Source organism: Dermacentor andersoni, chromosome 5 (assembly GCF_023375885.2).
Source record: "Dermacentor andersoni chromosome 5, qqDerAnde1_hic_scaffold, whole genome shotgun sequence".
Lineage (NCBI taxonomy): Eukaryota > Metazoa > Arthropoda > Arachnida > Ixodida > Ixodidae > Dermacentor > Dermacentor andersoni.
In genome coordinates, this window is record NC_092818.1 from 65,981,120 (window position 1) to 66,003,742 (window position 22,623).

The window sequence follows — 22,623 nt, forward strand, 5'->3', positions numbered from 1 at the left end:
CAAACTATTTCAGAAGTTTTATTTTTGTGAAAGTAGGAAAACTAGTAGTAATGTTTATTTCTAGGTGGCGCGACAAACGTTAAGGTAGGTTTGGGTGTGTATGTGTGCGCGCAAAATGGCGCAACCGAGCTTCGTTTTGCGCACACTTTTGCAACAGTACGTATGGTTACCGCTAGTTTCGTAGTCGCATTTTTTGGTCGTAGTATTTATTGTTTACGCTATAAATTAGGTAGTTCTTAAAAATTTATGAAGGTTAGTTGATGAAAAATTATTGCTAATCAATTAGTGGTTCTTAAGTGCCGTTATTTTGTGTTTGAAAGGTTTTTATAACTGAATACGATAGTGAAGCCATGTGAAGCTGTGAACGGCTCTCGGACTCAGTTATTCGGTTGCAGTTGTGCGGTGGTTCATGCCTCGTGCTTCTTGATGAAAGTATTTTCTTTTCGGACATCATTACGCACATTTTAGTGAAATGCTGTAACGACGATAAGTGGGACGTTTATCCGGTGAAGTGGTTGGCTCACCCAACAACTAGTCTTCTACTAATGTGCGAGCCTGACGGTTTTGATGAGTTGCGCGGCAGAGGCCATGATGCCTCTTGGAGAGAAGGCACCCCGAAACAGTCGCAGCCGTACTTCTGAAGATAGGTAAGTAATCTCGTTTTCTTGTGCACGTAGCTTTCGTTTCTATTTTGACATTGACGAGCGTGACATGTTAAGCACACCGTTAACTTTCTTAAAGCAAACCGCATGCCCCGGAGCAAATGCGCGCGATACTAACTCTCGCTGCCGCTGTCACTTCGTTTGAAACAATGGTAGGCGAAGAGGCAGCGGCGCCCCATGTGCGTAAAATTGCATTGCTTCATTTGTTCCTGTCTAATAACGTTTCCTTCATTTGTATGAGAGAACACAATTGGAACATAAGGATCGGCTTCTCTGCGCAGTGATAATTTTCTACAGTGGCCACGTCATCTTTCATGGGGGCTCACGTATGCCGTCTAAGCGCTTGTTATCGCGTTCCGTTACGTGAGAGGCGCGCTGCCTTTCAAGGTATTTAGGCAGGCACTACGAGTTTAGGAGAACCGCGACAAATAATCGTGCAGCAGGTGTGCAGCTGTGTTACGCTTGTACCACACTCGTACCGGAAGGCAGTGTTGCACTTCACGCTTAGGCATTTCGTAACTATGGCGGCCTCCGTGGCAATTTGGGGCTCGAGGTCGTGGATACGATCCCTGCAGCGGCCGCATTCCAAAGGAGCGGAATGCAAAAACGCTCGTGCATTGTGCATTGTATGCACGTAAAAATTTCGAGGAAGTCAAAATTAATACGGAGTCCCCAACTACGACGTGCCTCATAATCAGATCGTTGGTTTGGCACGTGGAACATCAAAATTATTTTTTTTCCGTAGTGGCTCATCGTATACCATACGGTTAGTGTGATCACCTTTTGTGCCGTAGCGGTTAGCGCGCCTCGATTTAGGTTGCGGCTAATGATGCGGCGCACCGCGAAATATATTTCGCCTCTCTGGGATTTGCGGAGAACGGCCAACCGATTAGTCACAGCTTCCGCGCGGTGACTGTACACGGATACACAGCGCAAATGAACGGAGGTGTGGTGACGTGGTCAAAGAACACAGCCGCCGACGGGCTCACCTTATCGTCTATCACCGCTAAAGCTACCGCAGTAAGCATCTTTATCTAGCGCGGCGGGTTGCCGTTGAAGGCGTACTGTACAATTTTAATAAGCGATAACCGAAACATGCCACCGTTCTCTGCTGCCTCTTTGAGTTGGACCGATCCGAATGTGCGTTGTTTCCAGAAGCGAAAGGAGCGCCAATCGGCGCGTTGTCGCCTCGAGCTAAGCGTCGCACTCGAGCACCGTTTGCGCGGTGAAGAATGACGCGTGCATGAAGCTAGCTCACTGCGCGACCGCGCAAAACGCTCAAGGGCGTGTACGCGACGTTCTGCACAAAATTGCGCGGGATGATCGGAGCCACGCCGGAGCGGCTAGCTTCAAAGAAGCGGTACGTACATGTTCTCACTCGTACAGGCACGCTCACGCTCGCATCGCTCTCGGCGTATGTTTAGGCCATTCCTTCTACTGGACTTCTGCCCAAAGATTCGATATCTGTTTGGTATGGGCAATGCACTGTCGCGTGGTCTTTGGTTCTGCGAGAGAGCCGGGAATATTTTCCCCACTGTGAAACATCGCTGTGCGTGTTTTAGCTAACATTTAACGTAGCAACCCATTCCTTCCTTTTCTCGACGGCACTCGTAAAGAGTCGCAAATTTTTACTTGCCAGTAAAATGTGTACTTCTATTTCGTGCGTAATTACGTGCAGTGTGTGGCAGATTCTTAATCCGCGCAATCTCATTTTCTGTCCACATTCCCTTCTCACAGGTTACGTATGCAGTAAATTCCCAGATGCTAAAGTGTTCTACGCCAAAAGCACCTTGGCGTCGTGCAAGAGACGCCCGTTGATATGTGGCTGATTCACTAGCAAGCTCGCATCTCTGTTGCCACTCTCCATCAAGTGGGATTTTCAACTATCTTTTGTGTTGCTCTGTGGTGTACTAGCTGCCGCATGGACGCTGTGAAGGCTTACTTTCGATTTGCTCTGGCGTTTAGTAGTAAAGGATGGGCTACCTTTTGAGGGGAGGCATTTACTTTTGTTTGTGAGGATGTTTACCAGCCTAACCAAGTGATACGTGGGTACTGTAAACAGCAGCACGAACAGAGGCGGACGACGAAATAGGTAGGAGCACACACGGGCGCAAGCTCTACTCAAAGTTTGCTTTTGATGACAAAGGTATTAAACACACTGGTCAACTTGGCAAAGGTAAAAATCCGTGCATGCGTGGCAGAAACAGCCACGTGCGACAAGAAAAAAATATGAAGCCATGTCATGTAGAATAAACGTGCGTGAAAAACGAGAACTATCGGTCAAATCTATTGAAAAAGCGAAAGATTTGTCCGATAAGTGATACTACCCAACGGGAAATACTATTTTGAGAACACCTTTTTCCCACTAAGGGCAACAGATAACTTGGTTATGCAATTGTTTCGTTTGTGATCAATAAATATTGCTTCTGGAACTCCTCTGGTGTTGCGGTATAGAGCAGAAAGAACGATTGTTTCATCACAAAGACCAGAACACAAGAGGACTTTTGGAAACATTATTTATTGATCACGAAGAAATATTCATAAGCAAGATTTCTGTGACCATTAGTGGGAAAGAGTTGCTGCAGTACTTCTCGTTAATATCACTTACAGGAGAAACCTTTCAGTTTTCATGTTTTTGTTAGTTTTTGACGCACATGTTTATTCTACAGGACGTATTTAGGTCCTTTTTTGTTGTGCCGGGCTGTGTATGCTGCGCATCCATGGCTTTTTCTTTGTGAAGTTGGCCAGTGTGTTTAAAATCTTCGTCTTCACGAATAAACTTCTACTTGAGTCAGCGTTCATGTGTGTTCCTACCTTAATTCATCCTTCTCGTCTCTTTGGGTGGTTGTGAAATATAAATGTACACCGAATTGGCGAAGTGTCCATAGAATTGATACATGAAGTTATTTGCGCTGTTTATTTCAGGAAGAACGCTATAGGGTCTTATCTTCTCAATGTTTTTGACACTGAGTACATTTTTCTAGTTCAATTTCAAGGAGTCCCCTGAGGAAGCCAATAAGAGTGATGGTAACTTCCTTTGTGTGTAAGATTTATGCATTTCATCCATTCAAGGCATGACATGGCACATGCCTGATTGTAGGTTGCAAGCATTCGTAGTAAGATCTACTTTTCGGTTCTCATGACGCTTCTTTGTACTGCGCTGCATTCTCCAGGCACATGAACCTTTTTATGCTCTAAGTGCATGCGTTCTTTTTCTATATGTTGGAGCGAAAATTGTAAACTTAAATATGCATATATATCATTTTCCTTGTAATCTTTTTCAACATGGGTGCTGTAGCTCCCTCTCTTTCAGTTACTGCTTTGTCCAAATTTTTATGCAACCATTATGTATTTTATGCAGCAAAATTCTGGTGCTATTTTAATAACATTTTATCTGCGAAATTGAGGTAATTGGTGTTTCGTATATGCATTTATTGGCGTTTTTCACTGTCTCAGCAATCTGGCTGTCGAGTCATTGGAACCTTTTCTCATACTTTATGACTATTACTGGGGTGCTTGATACTGAAAGTGCAGGTGACCATTTATTTGGCTGTTATTGTGTTAGCCATGTGTTACTACCAATTTTCTGTGCTAAATAATTATTCTTTCTCTTATCGTTCAAGGTATTAGCCTTTCATTATTTCTTTATTGACTGAGGTAGCACTTAGTTGCTGGGTATAGGAAAAAAGGCCCCAAAAAGTGCTTTAATTAGCTTTGTGCAGGTCCAGAAAGATTACCTGAAAATGAGCTCACTAAATTGAGGAAATGCCACTAAGGAACTCTTCTGTACCCCACATTAACATAATCAAATGGTGTACTGTTTGTTCTTGACTTGTGCCAGGTAGATAAGCTGCTTTCATTACACAAAAGCTTTACAAGTTTATTTCTGAAGAAAGCAATGCTGGCTTGTCAGAAACGATTCAGGTGTTCATCATGCCTGACAACTTTCTAAATTATGTCTCGTCAAATAATAGCTAAGTTGAGTGATGTTATTTTATAAAATAATTGGGCAACATGAAAATATATATATCTCGAAGACAAAGCTCAGGCAAGTCTACTTTGGTACTTCATTAAATTTTAATCGTGGTGAAAGACATGTGCTAGAGGTTGTATATATTTACGTGAAGTCATTTGTTTCAAGTTGGTTATTTTGCCTTCTCACAGTCAGCCGTAGCTCTTCCTGTGATGTGTTAGTGTGCGCAACATTTTAATGTAACATATTCAGATGTCTTTTGTGTATTCACATGCAAGCAGCTCCAAGTGTTCATGTGTTCAAAGTTGGTTGTTACAAGGGTATGCTTAAGGCCTGGCTTTTGAGTCGCTTTGCCTTCTAGCCATAAACTTAAGTCGGAAGTGAAGAGCACAATGATCGTTTTGATTGGATTCATATGTATAGGTTTTTTCAGATGTATTTACACTGCTAGAGTGGTGTAGGTACTAGCCTATGTCTCCAGGTTCGATGTAGTGGTGCCTTATGTACTGTAATAATGTTTCACGTGCACGCATCTTTAGTGTAAATAAAGGTACTTCAAGTTGATCAGTCTCTCCTTTGATTTTGTTTGTGTTTGGGAAAGTTACGAGCAGGCACCGGGGCATGCAAGTGTGAACAGCGAAGCAATTTCAATATATGCATAAAAATTACTAGCCCAACGAAACGTCAATCATATTTCAATGGCGACTTCTGAAATCTCAATGGCATCTCAAGTGTGCAACAATATGCTTTTCAATGGTGTGGCAATAATAACTCAACAACAGGTCAACAGAACTACCACAACGTTAGTTCAACGCAGAATCAATGGTAACTCAACAACCATTCAACAAAACGAACACAACGGGCCGTCTAAGCACAATGGACTTTCAATGGTAACTTAACAATTATTCAACATTGAGGTACCCAATGGTGTTTCAATTCGATTTCAGTGGCCAATATTCAAGAGTGCTCAACACTCAACCCAACAATTCTCCAACATACTCTCAATAATTCCTCAATAAAAAACTCAACATTGACCAACAATATTTCAATGCCTTCTCAATAATTTTTTTTGTACGGGAAGACTATAGCCCCACTTTAGCGATATAGGGCCTTAAAGTGTGCTGCGAAATATACTGGCGTTCCACTTGACATTTCTACAAGAGCGTGCGTTCTGAAGTGCAGGACGACTTTAACTGGCACGCCAATGAATTTTTCAGCACATTTCGGGCACGCATATCTCGAAAGTGGCGCTATGTGTTTTCTGGGACACGCGACCTGACTTCAGCACAGCTCGGCTTCAGTATCACAGTTGGAAACTTTTGCCAAAAAGGTAATCATAGGAGAGCTAATTGTGAATTATTTTAAAGCGAAAGCTTTACTGGCCGCGAACTTGCGATTTCGCCGTGGCGGTGTTCCGAGGAGGCACATGAGGTCACAACGCGCGCCTCGCCGCGGTTATTTATCTCCCTGTCTCGCTGCCTAGTCACTATACTGCGCATGCGCCACTAGGAGCACCAAGCCGCAGGTGTTCCGCCGTTTGGTCTGACGTCACACCGCGTTCCTCGTCGTTGCGCTCGTCTCCGCTCACTTCGCCAGCTGCGTCGCATGCCTGATAACATGTCGGAGGATTGAAAAGGAGAGCTTGCGTGCGCCGCAACCACAGACGGCAGTATGGACGGCGACAATTCTGATAAGCAGGAGGAGGCCTGGAATTGACATCGGAACGAGATGAAGAAGAAACGAATCGCCCAGGAAACAGATGAACTGCGCGGGGAATGACTGGCTAAACGCCGCAACTAGACAACCAGACTAACCTGGACTTGCAATCAAGATTGACCAAGGCTAACCATGCTATGCCTTAGCTTTCGCTACGTATATCCTGGCATAGCCGAGCTAAGCCAGTGCCAATTTTTTTTTAATTAGTCACGTGAACATTGCGGTTTGATGTGAAAGTCATGTCTGCTTCTCGAAATTATCCACACGAAAATACCTCAGTCCTGCATGTTCCATTGTAGCTAAAAAATGCTATGTATATTTATAGGCCTGCAAACACACACACACACACACACACACACATATATCTATCGTTTGCCGGCGTATAAAGATGTATATCATTACACATGTGTGCCATTGCCGGATGTTCGTGGGCAATTTCCTAAATGAGTGAATGGATCTCTCTCTCTCTCTCAATATCGCATGCCTTGCAGAGCAGTCACTTTAACAGGTCGTTGACAAACACCGAACCTAACAGACGCGCTTCGCTGTACCATCCCGCCAGGAAAAAAGGCCCCGCTCGAACAGGCGCGAAACCGCAGAAGCACCCGAAGCAAGTCGCACAGAAGTGACGCCTTTTGCCACCCCGCGCGCCAGAACTCTCACATTGCCAGACAGTCGTTCACCCTTCGCGAGCATTCGCCAATGCAATCCGCACAGCTGCGGCTCCGCGGCGATGCGGCGCGGCAGCGGCGTGCTTCGTCGATCGGTCACCACCTCGACTCGAGCCTATAGCGGCGGAACCCTCCTAAGCCGCGTGCGTATACATACACCCGTACCTCAGAAGACGTGCGCGGCACATACGTAACAGCGCACTGCTACTCTGCTGCGCCGCCGTCGCGTTCCGCAGGACTGGCGCTCGCGCGATCACCGCCGACAGCTGCCGCCGTCGCTGCAACTCGGAGAGCGCGCGCGAGCGCGCCCTAGTCGACGACCGAGAGCGCGCGTTCGCACACATCCTCAACCGGCGCAGAGAGCAGCAGCAGCTGCGGAGGCTTCGAGCGAGCGCCACCCCGGAACGGCCCGACATGGCAGCTCCCGCCGGATCACCGCCGTCGGCCGCCAATCGCTTCGTAGCCGTCGCGCTCTTGGCTATCGCGCACCGAGCTGCAGCGGCGACCGACAGCTACGTGAGTGGTTTTTCTTGCCGTTCTTATGTGGCTCGAAGCACGTGCTTCATATACGTAGCAATGCCGGTGGGCCTGCGCGCCCCCGGGCCGCGCGGGCCAGTTGATGAGGCACGGTCGGCCACCTGTTCGCGGCACGCGGTTTTTCCAACAGCGAATGTCACAAGTGCTGTCCGCAAGTTGCCACGTGTACTTATTTATGCGTGCGGGCTGTATTAGCCGGAGGCTCGTGCAATATTACTACGCATTGAAAACTTGGTGTTTGTTTCGGCTATCTAAACCTCACTCTACGGGCTCGCTCTATTCGGCTGGTTATATTGTGTCTAACTGTAAACTTTATTTAGCCTTGAGGCAGAGGAAGCATCCTTCGTCACCGGTATCCATTCGAGACGTCTGCTTGTTTAATTATCATTTTAATAAGAGCAGCACCCATCGGCCGGTCCCATTCCTCATGCCGGCAGAAACAAATGGGCAGATCAGCCACTGTGCGGAGAGCTTGACGTGGTTCCAGTTGTTCGCCTTAATATATTCAAGAGGGAAGAATGCGTTTACGAAACATTTATCGCAGCGCTCGATCGGACAGTGCGAACTGGCTGAGTGTTAGCGAAGTGCGTATATGCTGACATTTTTATTTTTCGCTTTATTTTGCGTGTTCTATTTCTTATTTCTTTTCTTTTTGTGTATGCCTAAGTTTCAGCTTCAAAGATAAGTGGACGCCGGGAAATAGTGGGAAATTATGTCTTATAAGGGTCCTTCGCAGAAAAATGGCGCGACTGATTCAGCGCAAAGCTACCTCCGAGGCGCCCTTTTCTGCCGCGTCGGCAGTTTTCTGGCGCAGACGCGACACAAAACGGTACTAAGGTAGGGTGTCGATATGCATTGATATATAGCTCTGAATAATAAGTGCGTGTGCACTTCCGGTAACACGCCTGTCTTGAAGCGACAGTCCGTTGGAAATAACACGCCACGCACGTATGCTTATGCACTAGCCAGCCCGCAAGGCTTCACGGTAGTATATACAGGGTTTTTCGGCGAACACTTTCAAAAATTTTTAAAAGTTGCCTGCGGCAGATCGAACAATTCTAGTTCATGAGATGGTCTACTCGAAGCGGCGGACACCACTCGCACAAAGAAAAAGAAATATACAATCGACAAATTAACAAAAATTCAATAATTAAGCTTTTCATAGTTCGCTTAGGGTTCATTCACACCGGCGACTTGAGGAGGTCGCGCGACCATTTGCGACTCGCGATCAAAAGGCGACTGATGTCCACACCGGCAAGCCCGGCTGAGCGCGACCCGCCAAGTCGCAATCCCGGAGATTATCGTTCTCAGCGAGAACTGTCGAAATCTACGCGGAATTTGCCGCGACGCGGGAGGAGGCCGGATGTAGACATATGAAAGATCACTTCCGGTGCGCCGCTGATTGGTTTATCAGTTTTGCGACCACGGTCGCGCGACTGAAAAATCGCGCAGAGAGCGACTGGCCCAAAATGGTCGCTTTTCGAGAAAAGCGACCGTTTGCGACCGTTTGCGACTGGTCGCTTTGCGACCAACTTGGTCGCGCGACCACTGTCAGTCGCCGGTGTGAATGAGCCCTTGTGACACATATTGCAATTTACAAATTCTAGCCGTGGAGTTTGCATGGCGGATCCACTTGAGATGACTTCTCAGGACGACACCAGTTTCGAGATATTAATTCCCGAACTTTGCGGAGAAGTGCGAGGGCCACGCTACCTGTCGCAGCAGCAGCGCAACCATGGGGACGGCCCCCTGTAGGACAGAGCAGTTCGCGGCTTTGAAACCGGTCTGGGCACATTGTCGTATTGGCGCGTCCAGTAACGGAATGAATGTTTTTGAAACATATGGAGCCGATGCTTACGCTTCCCGTTCCCCATCGTGGGCCTCGTTTAGTTGGCAGTCTTCAAATTACATTAAAATTAAATTGTGGGCTTTTACGTGCCAAAACCACGATCTGATTATGAGGCACGCCACCATAGTGGGGGACTCTGGAAATTCGGAGCACCTGGAGTTCTTCAACGTGCACCTAAATCTAAATACACGGGTGTTTTCGCATTTCGCCCCCATCGAAATGTGTTGGCCGCCGTGGCCGGTATTCAATCCCTCGACCTCGTGCTTAGCAGCCCAGTATCAAAGTCCCGGTGCATAGACCTCGTGCATAGCAGCCCAACACGCAGTCTAAGCAACCACGGCGGGTTGTCTTGAAATATCCGGGACTGCGTGTTCGGCACTCGTACGTTGACATTGCTAATGGCACCGACGCACGTCCGCTTCATTCCGCTGTCCCTAGAGGCTTGGTTAAGATGTCGTCGTCGCCATGTTAGGGCAAGAAAATTGCTTGAAGTCGCAAAGCGAAATTCTTGCCATTTCTGTTGCTCCAAGCAAGTACGCCCATGCAGTTTGGATGCTATAGCAAAACGCGGGCAGACCGGTCCCTCCGTGCCAGTGTTGACATAACTTGCCGTGCGAGGCGCTGATAGTTCTTGCTCCGACGCACCGCCTCTGCAGTCTCAGGAGCCTATAACAAGCTGTCACACTACGCTGACAATGACGCCGGCATCATGTGGCGGACTTTCTAACTGCCGTTCGTCGTCGGAGGGTGATATTCTGGAGTGTTGTGGTCGGCCGTTTACCCGCGAAACCGGAGAAATGTAACGATGGTGAACGAGCCGACGACTTTGTCAAAGCCACAACCAACTGCGACGATTCATGGCAAACAGTTGAACACAGCCAGGACGGCTGTGGGCAATTTGCAAGGAGACATTCCTTCGCATGACCTTAGCCCCAAACTGCCACGTCCGCGTCGAAGACTGGGTCATTATGCCTCCCCCCTTCCCTGTTTGTGTACAGTGATGTGCCTGTGTTTTGGGTCAAGCTCTCCGCGCTGGAAAGGGGCTACCAACCTGCACATTGGAGAGGGATTATGTCACCCATCTCCAGGCGCCAGATTGAGGGAAGGCGACGGGACCCGGACGACGGAGGGATTAAAAGAGGAGACGGACGCTCGGTGAAAGAGATTAGACAGCTTGAATTTGAACATCTTTTCCGCATCGCTCGCGTATAAAATGTAATATAGACGTGTGTTTAAAACGTCCTGGATGTCTGGCCCAATTCCACGTTCCCACATTCCTCCACGCGGTGAATGAACATCTCACATCTTCGGACCCCCGGTCACAACAGCAGCGTCAAATTCCGCCGCGTTGTCGAATTCAGCCGAGTTGTCATTTTTAGAGCAATCAGATAGGCAGCAGCAGCACTGTGAGCCGATCAGAAGTGACAATTGAGCAGACCTGACAATTACCAGCGTAGCACCCAGCGTCTGCCGTCGTCCTCGGTCCGTTGTTCGGGCAGTTTGCCCACCGAGCGAAGGCTTCGCAATAAACGAGAACTCTCCCAAGATGCCAGCTCTTGCAGCTGCTGTACTTGTGCTCAAGTAAACGAAAGCGAGTTTCCGAAGCTAAAGAGAAAAAAACGTAATAGCTCCTCCACGTGACAACTGCATACGTGCGCGCTTTCGCCAATGCCGCCTCCTGCGCACTCTGCCGCCAAGTGAAGCTTAGGTTTCCCGAGGCCACTGTGCTGGAGCACGTGTAACTTTCGCCTCTGTGTGCGTGTTAGGAAATCTTGGCGTACGTAACGCATTTAGATTTTCTCGCATATCCCAGTGGGTTCGCCTCAGGTACGACGAACTGTCTGACGAAGATTTGCACAGAAAAACAACTGCACAGAAGCCATCGACGATGACTGTAGATGTAAGCGAATTGCTGGACGCTTCAAGAAGGACGTTCGCTTTATCGAAGGAATGATGGGCTCGAAAACGCATATTTCTAGCTGTCCGGATATTTACGTAGCGTTTCTTGCCTCGTTCCGTAATTCCGTAGAGAATGGAGTCGTTAACCAGCAAATACGTTTAATAATACTAGTTTTGTAGCAACACTGATGCTTGGGCTAGTTAGTACATCAATAACCTTGAACAATGGGTGAAAAAGACATCGCTTGTGGTGCACATTTCATGTGTCTTTATGTCCTCGCGTTGTTCGCGCCATTGCCTCAATATTAATGGCTTTGTGTTTTCGTGCCTTTAGGTATTGTTATTGTATTGTATCATGCCAAAACCACGGAGCGGACGAAGTTTTGAGCCTCCCTGAAGCTCGTCGTGTGGCTTGTGCCCTTGTAGTATATATATCATAGCATGGCATAGGCGCCGTGGCGCGTGTGTTGTGTTACGATCGGCCAGCGGGCGTAGTGACCTTCTAGCCTCTCCCATGCCATTGCGACGAATCGCTTCGTGAAGCTGACAATCCGTCCCCCACGGAGACGCCGCAAGGCGAGACACGTTTGGCGGATCGAGTATGGTTAGCTGGTTCACTGTTGCCTTCACGGACCAATGAGAGCAAGAAAACTCCTGGAAAAGGGTGTTCTACGGCGTTCCATCACGGACACTGGTAACCGCCACGGTCGTTTAACAGTCGCCCCAGCTTACTGCTGGGTCATCCGAAGAAACAAGACGCGCCTGCTTGAGTCAACCGTGGCCACCCCTGTCTACTAAGCTTCCCTCCCTTCTGTGTGTTTAGTGAACAAAGGTGCGGGAGTGAGTGTGTGAACACTCGCTCTCAACGCCGGTCCTTCGACGACTTGGGACACTCCAATTGGACGAAGGTTGGACGCCAGATTTCCCTGGCCTAGGGATCTAGGGAGGACAGACGGGGTTTCAGCAGACGTTTTCCGCTCCTCGGTGTGCTTCGTTTAGAGTGATGAGATGTAACGTTCTCCACTCTTCATGTAGATATTGTAATTAGATCCAGTACACCTCGTTCTCGATGAGAAGACGTTCATCCCTTCAACAACGTCCTTAGTGTGAATGGGTCGGACGATGGCATAGGTCAGCCACCCTTTATTTGCATGCCCGACCCCAACTCTTACATTTGTCGTGGTTATGAAGCGTGCAGTCACCCGTTATGTTTGTGTGTCCTTCCTTTGCGAAATAGTTTTTGTATTAATTGTAACGCTTAAATTCGTGAAACTCGCTCGCAAGATCTTCGGATCGAAGTACAGATTTTATAATCTGTTGTTTACCTGCTGTGTAGTATTGCATATTCGTTTTGTTCGGCATCGTTTGGTGAACGTATTTACCTGACTGCATGCTCTTGCAGCCGTTACGCGAATGCCAGTTTGCCTGCTCTCTAATGTAGCGTTGTTGCTGCTGCAAAAGCATGCAAAAGAGCGACTAATAAGTGGGATAAACAAACCACAGCACTTCGGTTTTTCTGTGGCCGCAATTGGACGCACTGCTGTGGTCAGAAAAGTACACAAACTTTATCATTTCGTACTTGGGTACTTCGTTTTGTCGACGAAGTAGACGAAAACGCAATGTGTAGTTTTTTTCACGCAGATTTAAAACTTAGCTGCTCTTCGCGGATAACAGAGGTGCATAAGCAGTGTCCATTGTATAATGTTGCGCTGCCCTGTCTCTTCCTTCTGTTCTTACCGTAGCAGTACGTATGCTTCACAATGTGCCAAAAGCAGCACAGCTCACTTTAGAGTAAATACGTGCAAAGCTGAAATTCGACATATATAGTGTTGTTTGTTTAATAACCTTGGAGCCTGTGTGCAGCAGGCTCTTGCAAGTCCAAACACGGGTTTAGGAGCACTATCACGCGCATTCTGAACGTGTTGAAGTACAGGAAGACAATCCTAAGACTTCAAAACAAGCAACGCAAGCTGACAGCAATTGTGAATGATCAGTGATATTGTCTCTTGGACAATAGCCTGTGTGAACAAGCGAGAGATAAATGTTCCTGGTTAAAATGATTGTCTCCACTTGTATCCAGTTGAGAAAGCAGCACGAAAGTGTCAGAATTGACTCTAAAAACAGATGTGATGTAAATATTTTTCACTGCTCTGCATGACGTAATTCTGCCTTGCCTGGATAAGTGTATTGAGCAGCTTGGCGCTTGTCCAGTAAAACGGCTGCAGTGAGCGAGTTTAATACAGTTGTATATACAACCTGCTCAATATAACTAAAACGTCAAGGAACGTCGTGCAAATGCAAGCCTACAGTTTAGCGTACAAGATGAAGCGAGAAGAGGAAGATTTAGTGCCGAAATCAGAACAGATAAAATATCTAAGACGAGTTTGAACAGCTGAACTGAAACGTCCAATCTCCCTTAGTCCTTTGTTTTTGTTTTCTGGTTGATCTGTTCAAACTGGTCTTTATGGACCTGTTATCCGGCTCATGGAACTTTTACTTATTACCAGCACACACAAGGAAAATTATCAGTTTTGAACAGAGATCCTGTGTTTCTTTTCATATTGGCGGAGATTGTGTATAGAGTAAGTATGTCAGGTTTGGATATATGCATCATCTGTGGAAGCTGTAACTCGTTTTATGAACAAAATAAACACACACACACGCGGAACCTAAAATAATTTCCTGCGTTTTTTTTTCATTTGTTTGATGCGACAGCACCTTTAAGATAAACCTCGTAATGTCACGCAACGTTGGGCAAATATTTTTTTTTGACGCTACTGAATTTTTTTCTTTTTACAAAGTGTTGTGCAAGAACCTGTTGCCTACAACCCCAACCTTGATCAATTTCTTCCAATGCCTCTTATTTTATGCAATTTTACTCATTCGGTTGCAAATATTTCTCGTCACTTTTTCTCTCTCTCAATCGGCTTGTTGGCTGCGTGTTAACTGGTTCTCTACGCACAATCAAGGTCCACTCTCGATTTCTAATAAACCTGTAACAACCACCAGATTTAGGAATACAGAGCAACCCAAACTACATGCAGGTCGCTGCCTCCTTGTGTAGTTATGTAGCATTACCGAGACAACGATGATTACACGCAACAAAAAAAAATGAAGTACATAAAGAGTGCTTACACTATTTGAATTTTGGACGGCCGACAGGTTGAATCGGCTCTTTTAGGTAAGCTGTCACCGTTAAAGCAGTCTGCCGCGGGGGCAGACGAAGTGGCTATTTGCGATGCCTTAGTGAAATTTTAATGCGGATATAGAAGGTCTATCGGAACAAGTTCGGCTTGTATCCTCTAATGAATGTTCTTTTTTCAAATGGTTTCAAGTATTGGCTGTTTGATCGTCTAAACGTCTAGCACCATCTCCTGGCACTGAACGAAACGCGCTCGATGTTCAGGGCTCAAATGTACAGCGTGTGCGATGAAAATTATTGGCTAACCGCGTACATTATTGTATGCACCCTGTCCTTCAGTGAGTGTTAAGAGTGCCCGATGTCACTGCAGAGATTGCGATGAAGCACTTTCTCAGTCTTTATCTCCCTGATTGTTGCGCTTCCTTTGCCGGATATTTTAGTTGCGTGAGTGAAACGTCGCGTAACAATAGGCTTATCACTCTCTTTGTCTTTGTTTTTTTTTTCCTGTCTGTCTTGTCCGTGCTTTCCTTTCGCAGCAACGATAATGTTTCCCCATTTCGCACTCGGGCAGCGGTTTGGTCCGGCAGCCAGCCATCATCAAGTCTGCTGCTCATTCACATGTCGTAACGCAACGCTTTATTCGTCACAACTGTCACGTCGCCCGTCTACGTTCGTGTAGGAGAACATCTCCATTGAATGAACAACGACGTTTATGACAGGGACCATCATTCCCGCTGAATATCTTTCACTCACTGCAAGAATAGACAGCACAATTGTTGGGAACATTGCTCCGTATAATGAGTTTCAAGGAGATGTCTCCTTCTGTGTAACGCAAAAAGCACGATTTTATAAATATATATGATAAAGAATATGAAACATATTTACTGGAATAATGTTATATAAAGTCATAATGGTAAGGACTAAGTTCTTTTCCTTTCTTTCTTTCTTTCTTTCTTTCTTTAAGCAATAGTTACGAAGCACCTATGTAGGCTTAGATTGGAGGATATCGTTAGCAGCCGTAGGAACTAGAATATTTGCACGCCGCTAACGGCACTACTAAATGTCAGCACTACAGCCACTACTATAGGCAGCAGTACGGGAGCACGGGTGCGCCATTTTGGACAGCACTGAATGCGTGCGATGCAGCAAAAGTCATCGTTTTCAAAGTTCACCTTCGACGAGATGCTGACGTCGTGCCACTGAGCAGGCGGTGTTTGTACAAGGCTGCTTATTGTGAGTCAGGGAAAGCACATGACTGGCGCTGGACCTTCGTAATAAATGTCGCTTGCAGTTTGTTGCTGTTGTCGATTACAATTTATCGTGATCGGCTTGCTCTTTTTCGCTTTTAGTTATTTTCTGAACTGTTCAACTTGGGGGTCGGCTTATATTAAAATCAAGGCAGGTCTATGGATTCGGAAAAGGAAAAGACGGAAGGGAATGGTAGGGAGGTCAACCAGACGCGAGTTCGATTTTCTACCCTACACATGGGGAAGAGATTTAAGGGATGAAAATAAAAAAGGAGAGGGAGGGAGAAAGGTGCTATCAAAAAGAGAACGTGTGGTTACCCGTCACATCACTCCTACTCGGTCACTGAGGACAGTCGATTTCATGCACCGTCGCAATGCCCGCGTAGCTTGGTAAGCCTGCATGGCACATATCGTCCAATAATTTTTGTCTCTGAAGATCGTCTGCTGTTTAATCTATTTAATATACTCCGAAGAGCATCGCGTTCAGTGTCGTAACCAAGCTCCTCGGTCATAACGATCACAAAAACACAGCACCTGTTTGATCTCACAGTTTTATGAGTCACAGATAGGTGTGTCTGTCATTCCAATCAGTAATATGAGCCGGCTTTCATAAAAGCCACCCTTAACCAGAGCCGTTAGAGTAAAGTCGCATACAGGCGGTAGAAGTGCGATGTAGCACACAGCTTCAATGTAGAATAAACCTGTGGAGACAATTCGATACAGCCGGGCCCTCCACGAAGTTTGAGCCTTGGTTTGAGCAAGTAAACGAAGGCGCCTCGCAGCGTCGTTCATGACAATGGAATGTGAACTGTCGGCGTTATTTTACGAGCTGATCTGGTGGCATCATCAGCAAGGCCGTTACCGACGATGCCACAGTGGCCCGGCAGCCATTGGAAGATGATGTCGTGTCCCACCGTGAGGGATAACTTCTCCAGTCTGAAACATCAGTTGCTCATGGGTCTTTCGTCGTAAGGATGATTGGAGACTCTGAAGGGCTGCCTTGGAGTTGCAAAAAACAACCCTCTTTCGAGGTTGTGCTTGCACGATTTCAAAAAGAGAGAGAGAGAGCAAGGACAAGAAGGGCAGGGAGGTCAACCAGACGAGCACCCGGTTTGCTACCCTACCTGGGTGTGGGGGAAAGGGGAATAAAAAGAGGGAGAGAGTGAGCATGATGTAATTAACAGCAGCACGTAGGGTGACAATATTTGTTGCTGTAGAGGTTATCTGGGACACTTTGACTGTGATCTGTTAGGCCGGGATGACAACAGCGCATGTGTAGCTGGTGGCTGAGACAGATCCATCGGTGTAAATGTGCATTGTTTATGCATATAAATTGTTCAGTAATGTCAGTGTCAACTGCCGTGGAGCCACTGTGGAATGACGGGTTTTCTTCGTCATTCCCGGGATTGTGAGGTGTACCTGTGGCTGTCGTACATACCACAGGGGAGACAGTGGTCTTGCTGCTGGTGTAAAGCTCGACGGAAGGCAACCCCGATGTGTGGTAACAAGTTTTCTAAATGTGGCTTGAGGTCTTTGCACCGGAAAAACAGCACTGGGGACGCGACAGAGATGTCGAATGTATGCTCTGAGGTTGTCAACTGTGATGTATGTTGGAATAGTAGAATCTTTAGCAATCATGACTCTCGCACTATTCGAGACGCACCGTGATAGTTTCCCTGACCTTGCAAACTTTCGCGGCTGTGGGTACTTGTCTTGCATGTGTTCGCCAAAAGCGGCAATCTGCACCGCAAAAAATCCAGAAATAGTGCTTTGTACAGCTGCAACATGCAATGTACCGACGTCCTCGAAGTCTTTCCGCACGGGAACTTTAATATCCGAACGATCTAAACTAGTCTTCGCTACGGGTAGATCCAGTGGAGGCTCCATGAAAGGTCTATATTATTAATCACACCTACGAAGGGATGAGATTTCTTGTATGCGATAGAATGGCTATTGAGAGAAACAAAGTACGGTGTTATGGGATAGCGCGTAAACGCAATTAACGCGCATTTTCGGTGGAGACACTGCGGCCTTGTTTGCGGGGATATGGACAAGTTAGGGCGGTTGCCTGCTGGTCCCTTGCGCGTACTTGAATATCATTGGCCGCAGAAGATCAAAGACAAATATAGTCAGCGTCTAAGAATAGGTGAACCGTCTTGGGTAAAAGTTCAAGTCCGACCATAGTTAGGTTAAGCAGAGTAGGGTTCAACACCCCGCCCTGTGCGACACCACCGTATTTATAATAGTTGCACGGGCCATGTTCAATCTGCACAAAGAAGGACCGTCTCGTCAAATAGTGGCAGATCCACTGAAACATTCGCCCACCGATTCCGACAGCCTCAACAACTTGAGGATCGCTTCACATGTGACGTTACCGGGCGCGCTTTTCACAAGAAAGAGGGCCACTGATATGCGCTTGAAGCATTTTTGTGACTCGTCAATTGGTGTGAGGACAATAACATTGTCTATTGATGGCGTGCCTCGCCGAAAGTCTGCATGTAGTCAGGGTACACATTGTGGCGCTCAAGATACCATTCTATAGGCGTGTGAGGGTCCATCCTTTTTCATTACTTTCCTGTGCAGTTTCCCAGTTCAACAGGGCGAAATGATGCCAGATCAAATGGCCACTTTCCTGGTTTACGTTGTGGCAGAAGCCTACTTATCTTCCACTGCTGGGGAAAAACGCCGTCGTGCCATTAGCGGTTCTAGTAATTCAGCAGTTATCGCCTGGCCTCTTATCCAAGGCTGGCTCGAGCAGCATAGGTGATGCCGTCGGGCACTGCAGAAGATAATCGAGAAGCAACCAAAGAGGTGTCAAGCTCTTCCATATTAAACGGAATTTCCAGTTCTACGACGCGATCCACAGGGTAGACACATCTGCAGCGTTGGGGGTGACTCACACGTCAGAAATTTGAGCACAAAAATCATTCGCCAACTCAAGTTGTGGCCCGCAGTAACGTAGGGGCCAATCCATGAAAGGATGTCGCTGTTGCGGAGATGAGCGCAGGTCGCGAACACTCCTGCAGGGGTATGACAGTGGTTTGCGAGGGTCCAGTGATTTACAATGTGACTTCCAAAGTTGTTCCTGCAATTTGTCCAAACGACGCTAGGAAGTCTGCGTTCTACGCGCCATTCTGACGCCACAAACTGTCTTATTTCACCTGTGTCGCCTTTCAGCTCGTCATCAAAGTGCACGTAGCTTTTCCAGTTCTACGTAGAAATCAGAACGGTTCGTTATCAACGTTAGGAGGCATGAAGCTTCTCTCGTTGCCTCTGCGATGGTATCCGCCAAATTGTGACCAAGTTCTTCTCGGCATGCATTTTTCATTCGTAGCTTAAATTTAGACCAGTGGATTCTTTGTACTGCATTCGACGTGGAAGGTCTGTTTAGACCCTGATCCGCGCGTAATTGGGAATATGATCCCTTCCGTGCGTTTCTGTCTGAAAACCACATAGCTCGTGAACTGAAGCGCCGGGATGCCAGAGTGAAATCTAGGCAACCACTGTACTTAAGGCCTCGCAGCTACGTAGCAATGCCATCACTTATGAAACAAAGGTCGTGATCAGAGGCGAATGACACCAGATTCCTGCCTCTAGAATTGTTTGTCGAGCTACCCTAAAGTAAGTTTTGCTCGTTCATATTGTCCGTTATAATCCAAGGACCACTGGTTTGTAACAATATGTCTCACAGACTATCACGTTCAAATCGTCCTGGCGGGGATGTGCAGACATCAAGTTAATATAGTATCAACGCCCTGTTCTTAGGAGAAACTGTTCCCTTGGTTCTCTCTATATCTTTTGTGTAACATAAGCCAATGTTTTAAAGAAAATCCTGCAAAACAATACGAAACTGATAAATACTAAAACGCAACAAAGGACAGGCGGCCTGTCGTTAAATGCTCTAATAACACGTAAAAAAAGTGTGGCAAGATAAGATACCAAGTGATTAAACTGAAAAACGCAGCACACGAATGGCGCGAAGAAGCGGAAAGGGCAGGACGTGTGGTAGTGCTATCTGATATCCCTTTCTTTTTTTTCCCCCTATTGAAACGAAAAGAAAAGAAAGATATTTGTCACATTTTAACAGTTGTGGCTGCTACTCTTTTTCACTTAAAGCAGTCACGAAAAAATAATAAAAACCGATAACGCCCCTTGACATATTCGCGTGCGCTCTTCGTTTCACCTATTTAACGAACGCGTTCCCAGTATTTAAAAAAAAAAAAACGTTCTTGGCGCTTTCAGAACAGGCGCGTCGCAACCTGGCCCGTCGTCGCATACTTAAAAAAAAAAAAATGCAAATTTTACGGCTCAAACCTAGGCCCGACGTTAGAGGTGGACTCAGGATTAATTTTGACCACCTGGTCTTCAACGCGCGCACCAAATGCGCGATACACGAGCGTTTTTGTTTTTTTCATTCCGCCCCCATCAGAATGTGGCTGCCTGCGGTCGAGATCGCACCCGCGACTTCGAGCTTAGCGCGCTTCGCAGCGCAGCGCCACGGCCACTGAGCTATACCACGGGCACACGTGCGCATGCGCTGTATCAAGCGCTTAGTAAACAAGGGAGCACGGACCGCTTGCGCTTCCTGTTGAACGTATAGAGGAAATACGCTCGTGGCGATCGACGGGGAATACGGCCTCTGGCGATAGCATCTCGATAGCAGATATCGAAACGAGCCGAGGAGGAAGCGACAAAAAGAGAACGGCGCATCGAAGACGTGGGCAGCTGCGGCAAACACTTGGCTCGAGGGTGCCGACCTTTACCGCCTGGAGAAATTCCAGAGAGAGACTTTACGACGGCAAACGGTTGAGCTTCTTGTTTCTTTTTTACTTGTGTTTTGTCTTCTGTTTGGCTTCGTGTCGCCGTGCGTCAAGACGCCTCGCGCTGTGCAGCTGGCTTAAGCCGAACGCATTCGGAATTCTTGACGCGTGTCTTGTTCTCTGTCTCTCATTTTGTATTTCTCTCTCCGTTTTGGTTGCCTGATGACAGCGCGCCGTGCGATATGGCATGGTGGTTTGACTACGTAGTGAATACATGATTTGAAGAAAAAAAATCACTGGAGGTTCGGCGTCATGCGCACTTGATGCTTGTGTTTTGTACCTATATGTTGTTGCCAAGCTGGGTGTTGGGGCTATTCAGAGTGATTCAAAAAAGTGGCAACTTCGCCCGCGAAGGGCGAAGCAGCGACAGCGAGTATTTTGCAAACGTCCACCTAGACATGTCTATTTCGTCTGCTGCTTAAGTGCTGATCCGCTGGGGGTGATGTCTTCTGACGCGTACCCCAGCCCAGCCAATCAGAACTTCAGCAGCAGACGACATGGATATGTCCACTCGGTGCACATCTATACAACACCCCTCCTCCCCCCTGCTGGAGTATCCATTAGATTGCTAGTGTAATAAATGCCTTACGTGTTTGCTTAACGTTTTGCATGCGTTTGCCTGCACGATGACTAAGAAACCGCGGCGTTCTGTTCCAGAGAGTGATATTGCGCGTTTAAATGTCCGTTACGGCTTCCATACATAGCAGCCGACGCTCTGCAGAGCAAGCGTCGGCATTTAGGGACAGTCATTGTTAGGAAAAGCTCGAACGGACAAAGACGACAGAAAAGCACAGGACGAGCGCTTTTACGGACAAGTACGCATCTGCTACTACATATTTTATTGTTCACCACCATCGTTAGAGACAGTGACTAAACGCTGCTCGATGATGGTAGCTGTTAATGTCGACCGATCACTGTCGGCGGCATCACCTTCACCGCGCTTTGGGTTTCGCCAAGTCTGTTGTTGTCCAAGCCTATCAACAATTTCCCTCGCCTTCTGACTATCGTCATGAGGAATTGATGGAGCAGGCGTACGTGGCCTGGTACCTCACTGTTTGGTCATGAGGCCTGTCTGCACAAGGTAACCCAGCACAAGGGAGTTTTAGAATACAGGCTATAAGCTTAGAGCGCCCCAACCAGCGAACGATTTGCGTACCCGGGGTATATCGGGACTCGGACAACCTTTAGTAACGGTTTGCCGGCTCGCGTTAGCTTCACGCGCTTGCAGCGCCCTTACGGCTGCAAAAATAAATTCTGTAAATGCTACTCGCAGAGTAAAATCGTCAGTTATTACAACGGGTACATTAGCTTCACCTTCACAGCTCTAGCTGAAAGGTACTAATTGTCAGTGAGGCCGACGCGGGACATAGGCAATGCAGTGGCCGACATCAGCCAAGACAATCTAAATTAGGGAGCGCCAGCCGAAACCGCCCCACCTTAGGCCTACGAGCTTTCGTATCGACAACCTACCTTAAATAGAGCAGGGATTTATTATGCGATATATGTAACTTACGTGAAATGAAGGGGGAAAAAAGATAGCCTGCATCATCATTTGTTTCTTGCGGACGCTACTTGTTAATCAGAAATCGGGACACGTTTGGCGCTTTGGGCGAGAACCGTCGCTTAGATGGTTCCTCTAATTTTTTGTTCATGCAGAGCTTAGGGGAACAAGCAAGATATTCGATATTTTTGGTTTAGCAGCGAGAGCGAGCCTCAATTCGAAAAACTGAGTTAGCTGCGTCTAGTTCATGCGCAGGGGCGAGACGCTGTTCGCAATGGGAGCAACCTGTATAGGCTAGAGTGTCATTATTTTAAAGCTGCCTAGTGCTTTAATTCAGCCGCTTAAACCAGTCACGTCGGATCACTTGCGAGTTCGTCCCAACTTGATTTCTCGAAAAATGAGCTGCAACGATGCGTAACAGTAACCAACTCATTGCAGAGAACCGGGCAGTGGGTTCTAACCTCTGCTCTGTTATAAAAAGATCGCTGTGATGAGATTGAGGCGGAAAATGCCTTGGCTACTCCGTTGTTGTTTTTCTGCTCGAAAGCAAGAAAGAAAGTGATAAGAAATATAGTCATGGTAAAGATTGTAGGCTGCCACGACAGA

At 47.0% G+C, this 22,623-nt stretch overlaps 1 protein-coding gene and 1 long non-coding RNA gene across 2 annotated transcripts in view; both read left to right on the top strand.

Moving 5' to 3' along the window:
- Positions 1-210: 210 nt before the first annotated feature.
- LOC140218348 (uncharacterized) lies at positions 211-5,199 on the top strand. The gene is made up of 2 exons (XR_011894622.1): positions 211-647; positions 2,400-5,199. It is a non-coding gene; the product is annotated as an uncharacterized lncRNA (long non-coding RNA).
- Positions 5,200-7,311: 2,112 nt separating this feature from the next.
- The window catches only part of LOC126530731 (angiotensin-converting enzyme-like), an 80,036-nt gene continuing 64,724 nt past the window's right edge, over positions 7,312-22,623 (top strand). The window contains exon 1 of the mRNA XM_050178010.3: positions 7,312-7,538. Within this exon, the coding sequence (XP_050033967.2) occupies positions 7,437-7,538 (102 nt within the window). The 5' untranslated portion in view covers positions 7,312-7,436. The remainder of the gene's footprint in view (positions 7,539-22,623) is intronic.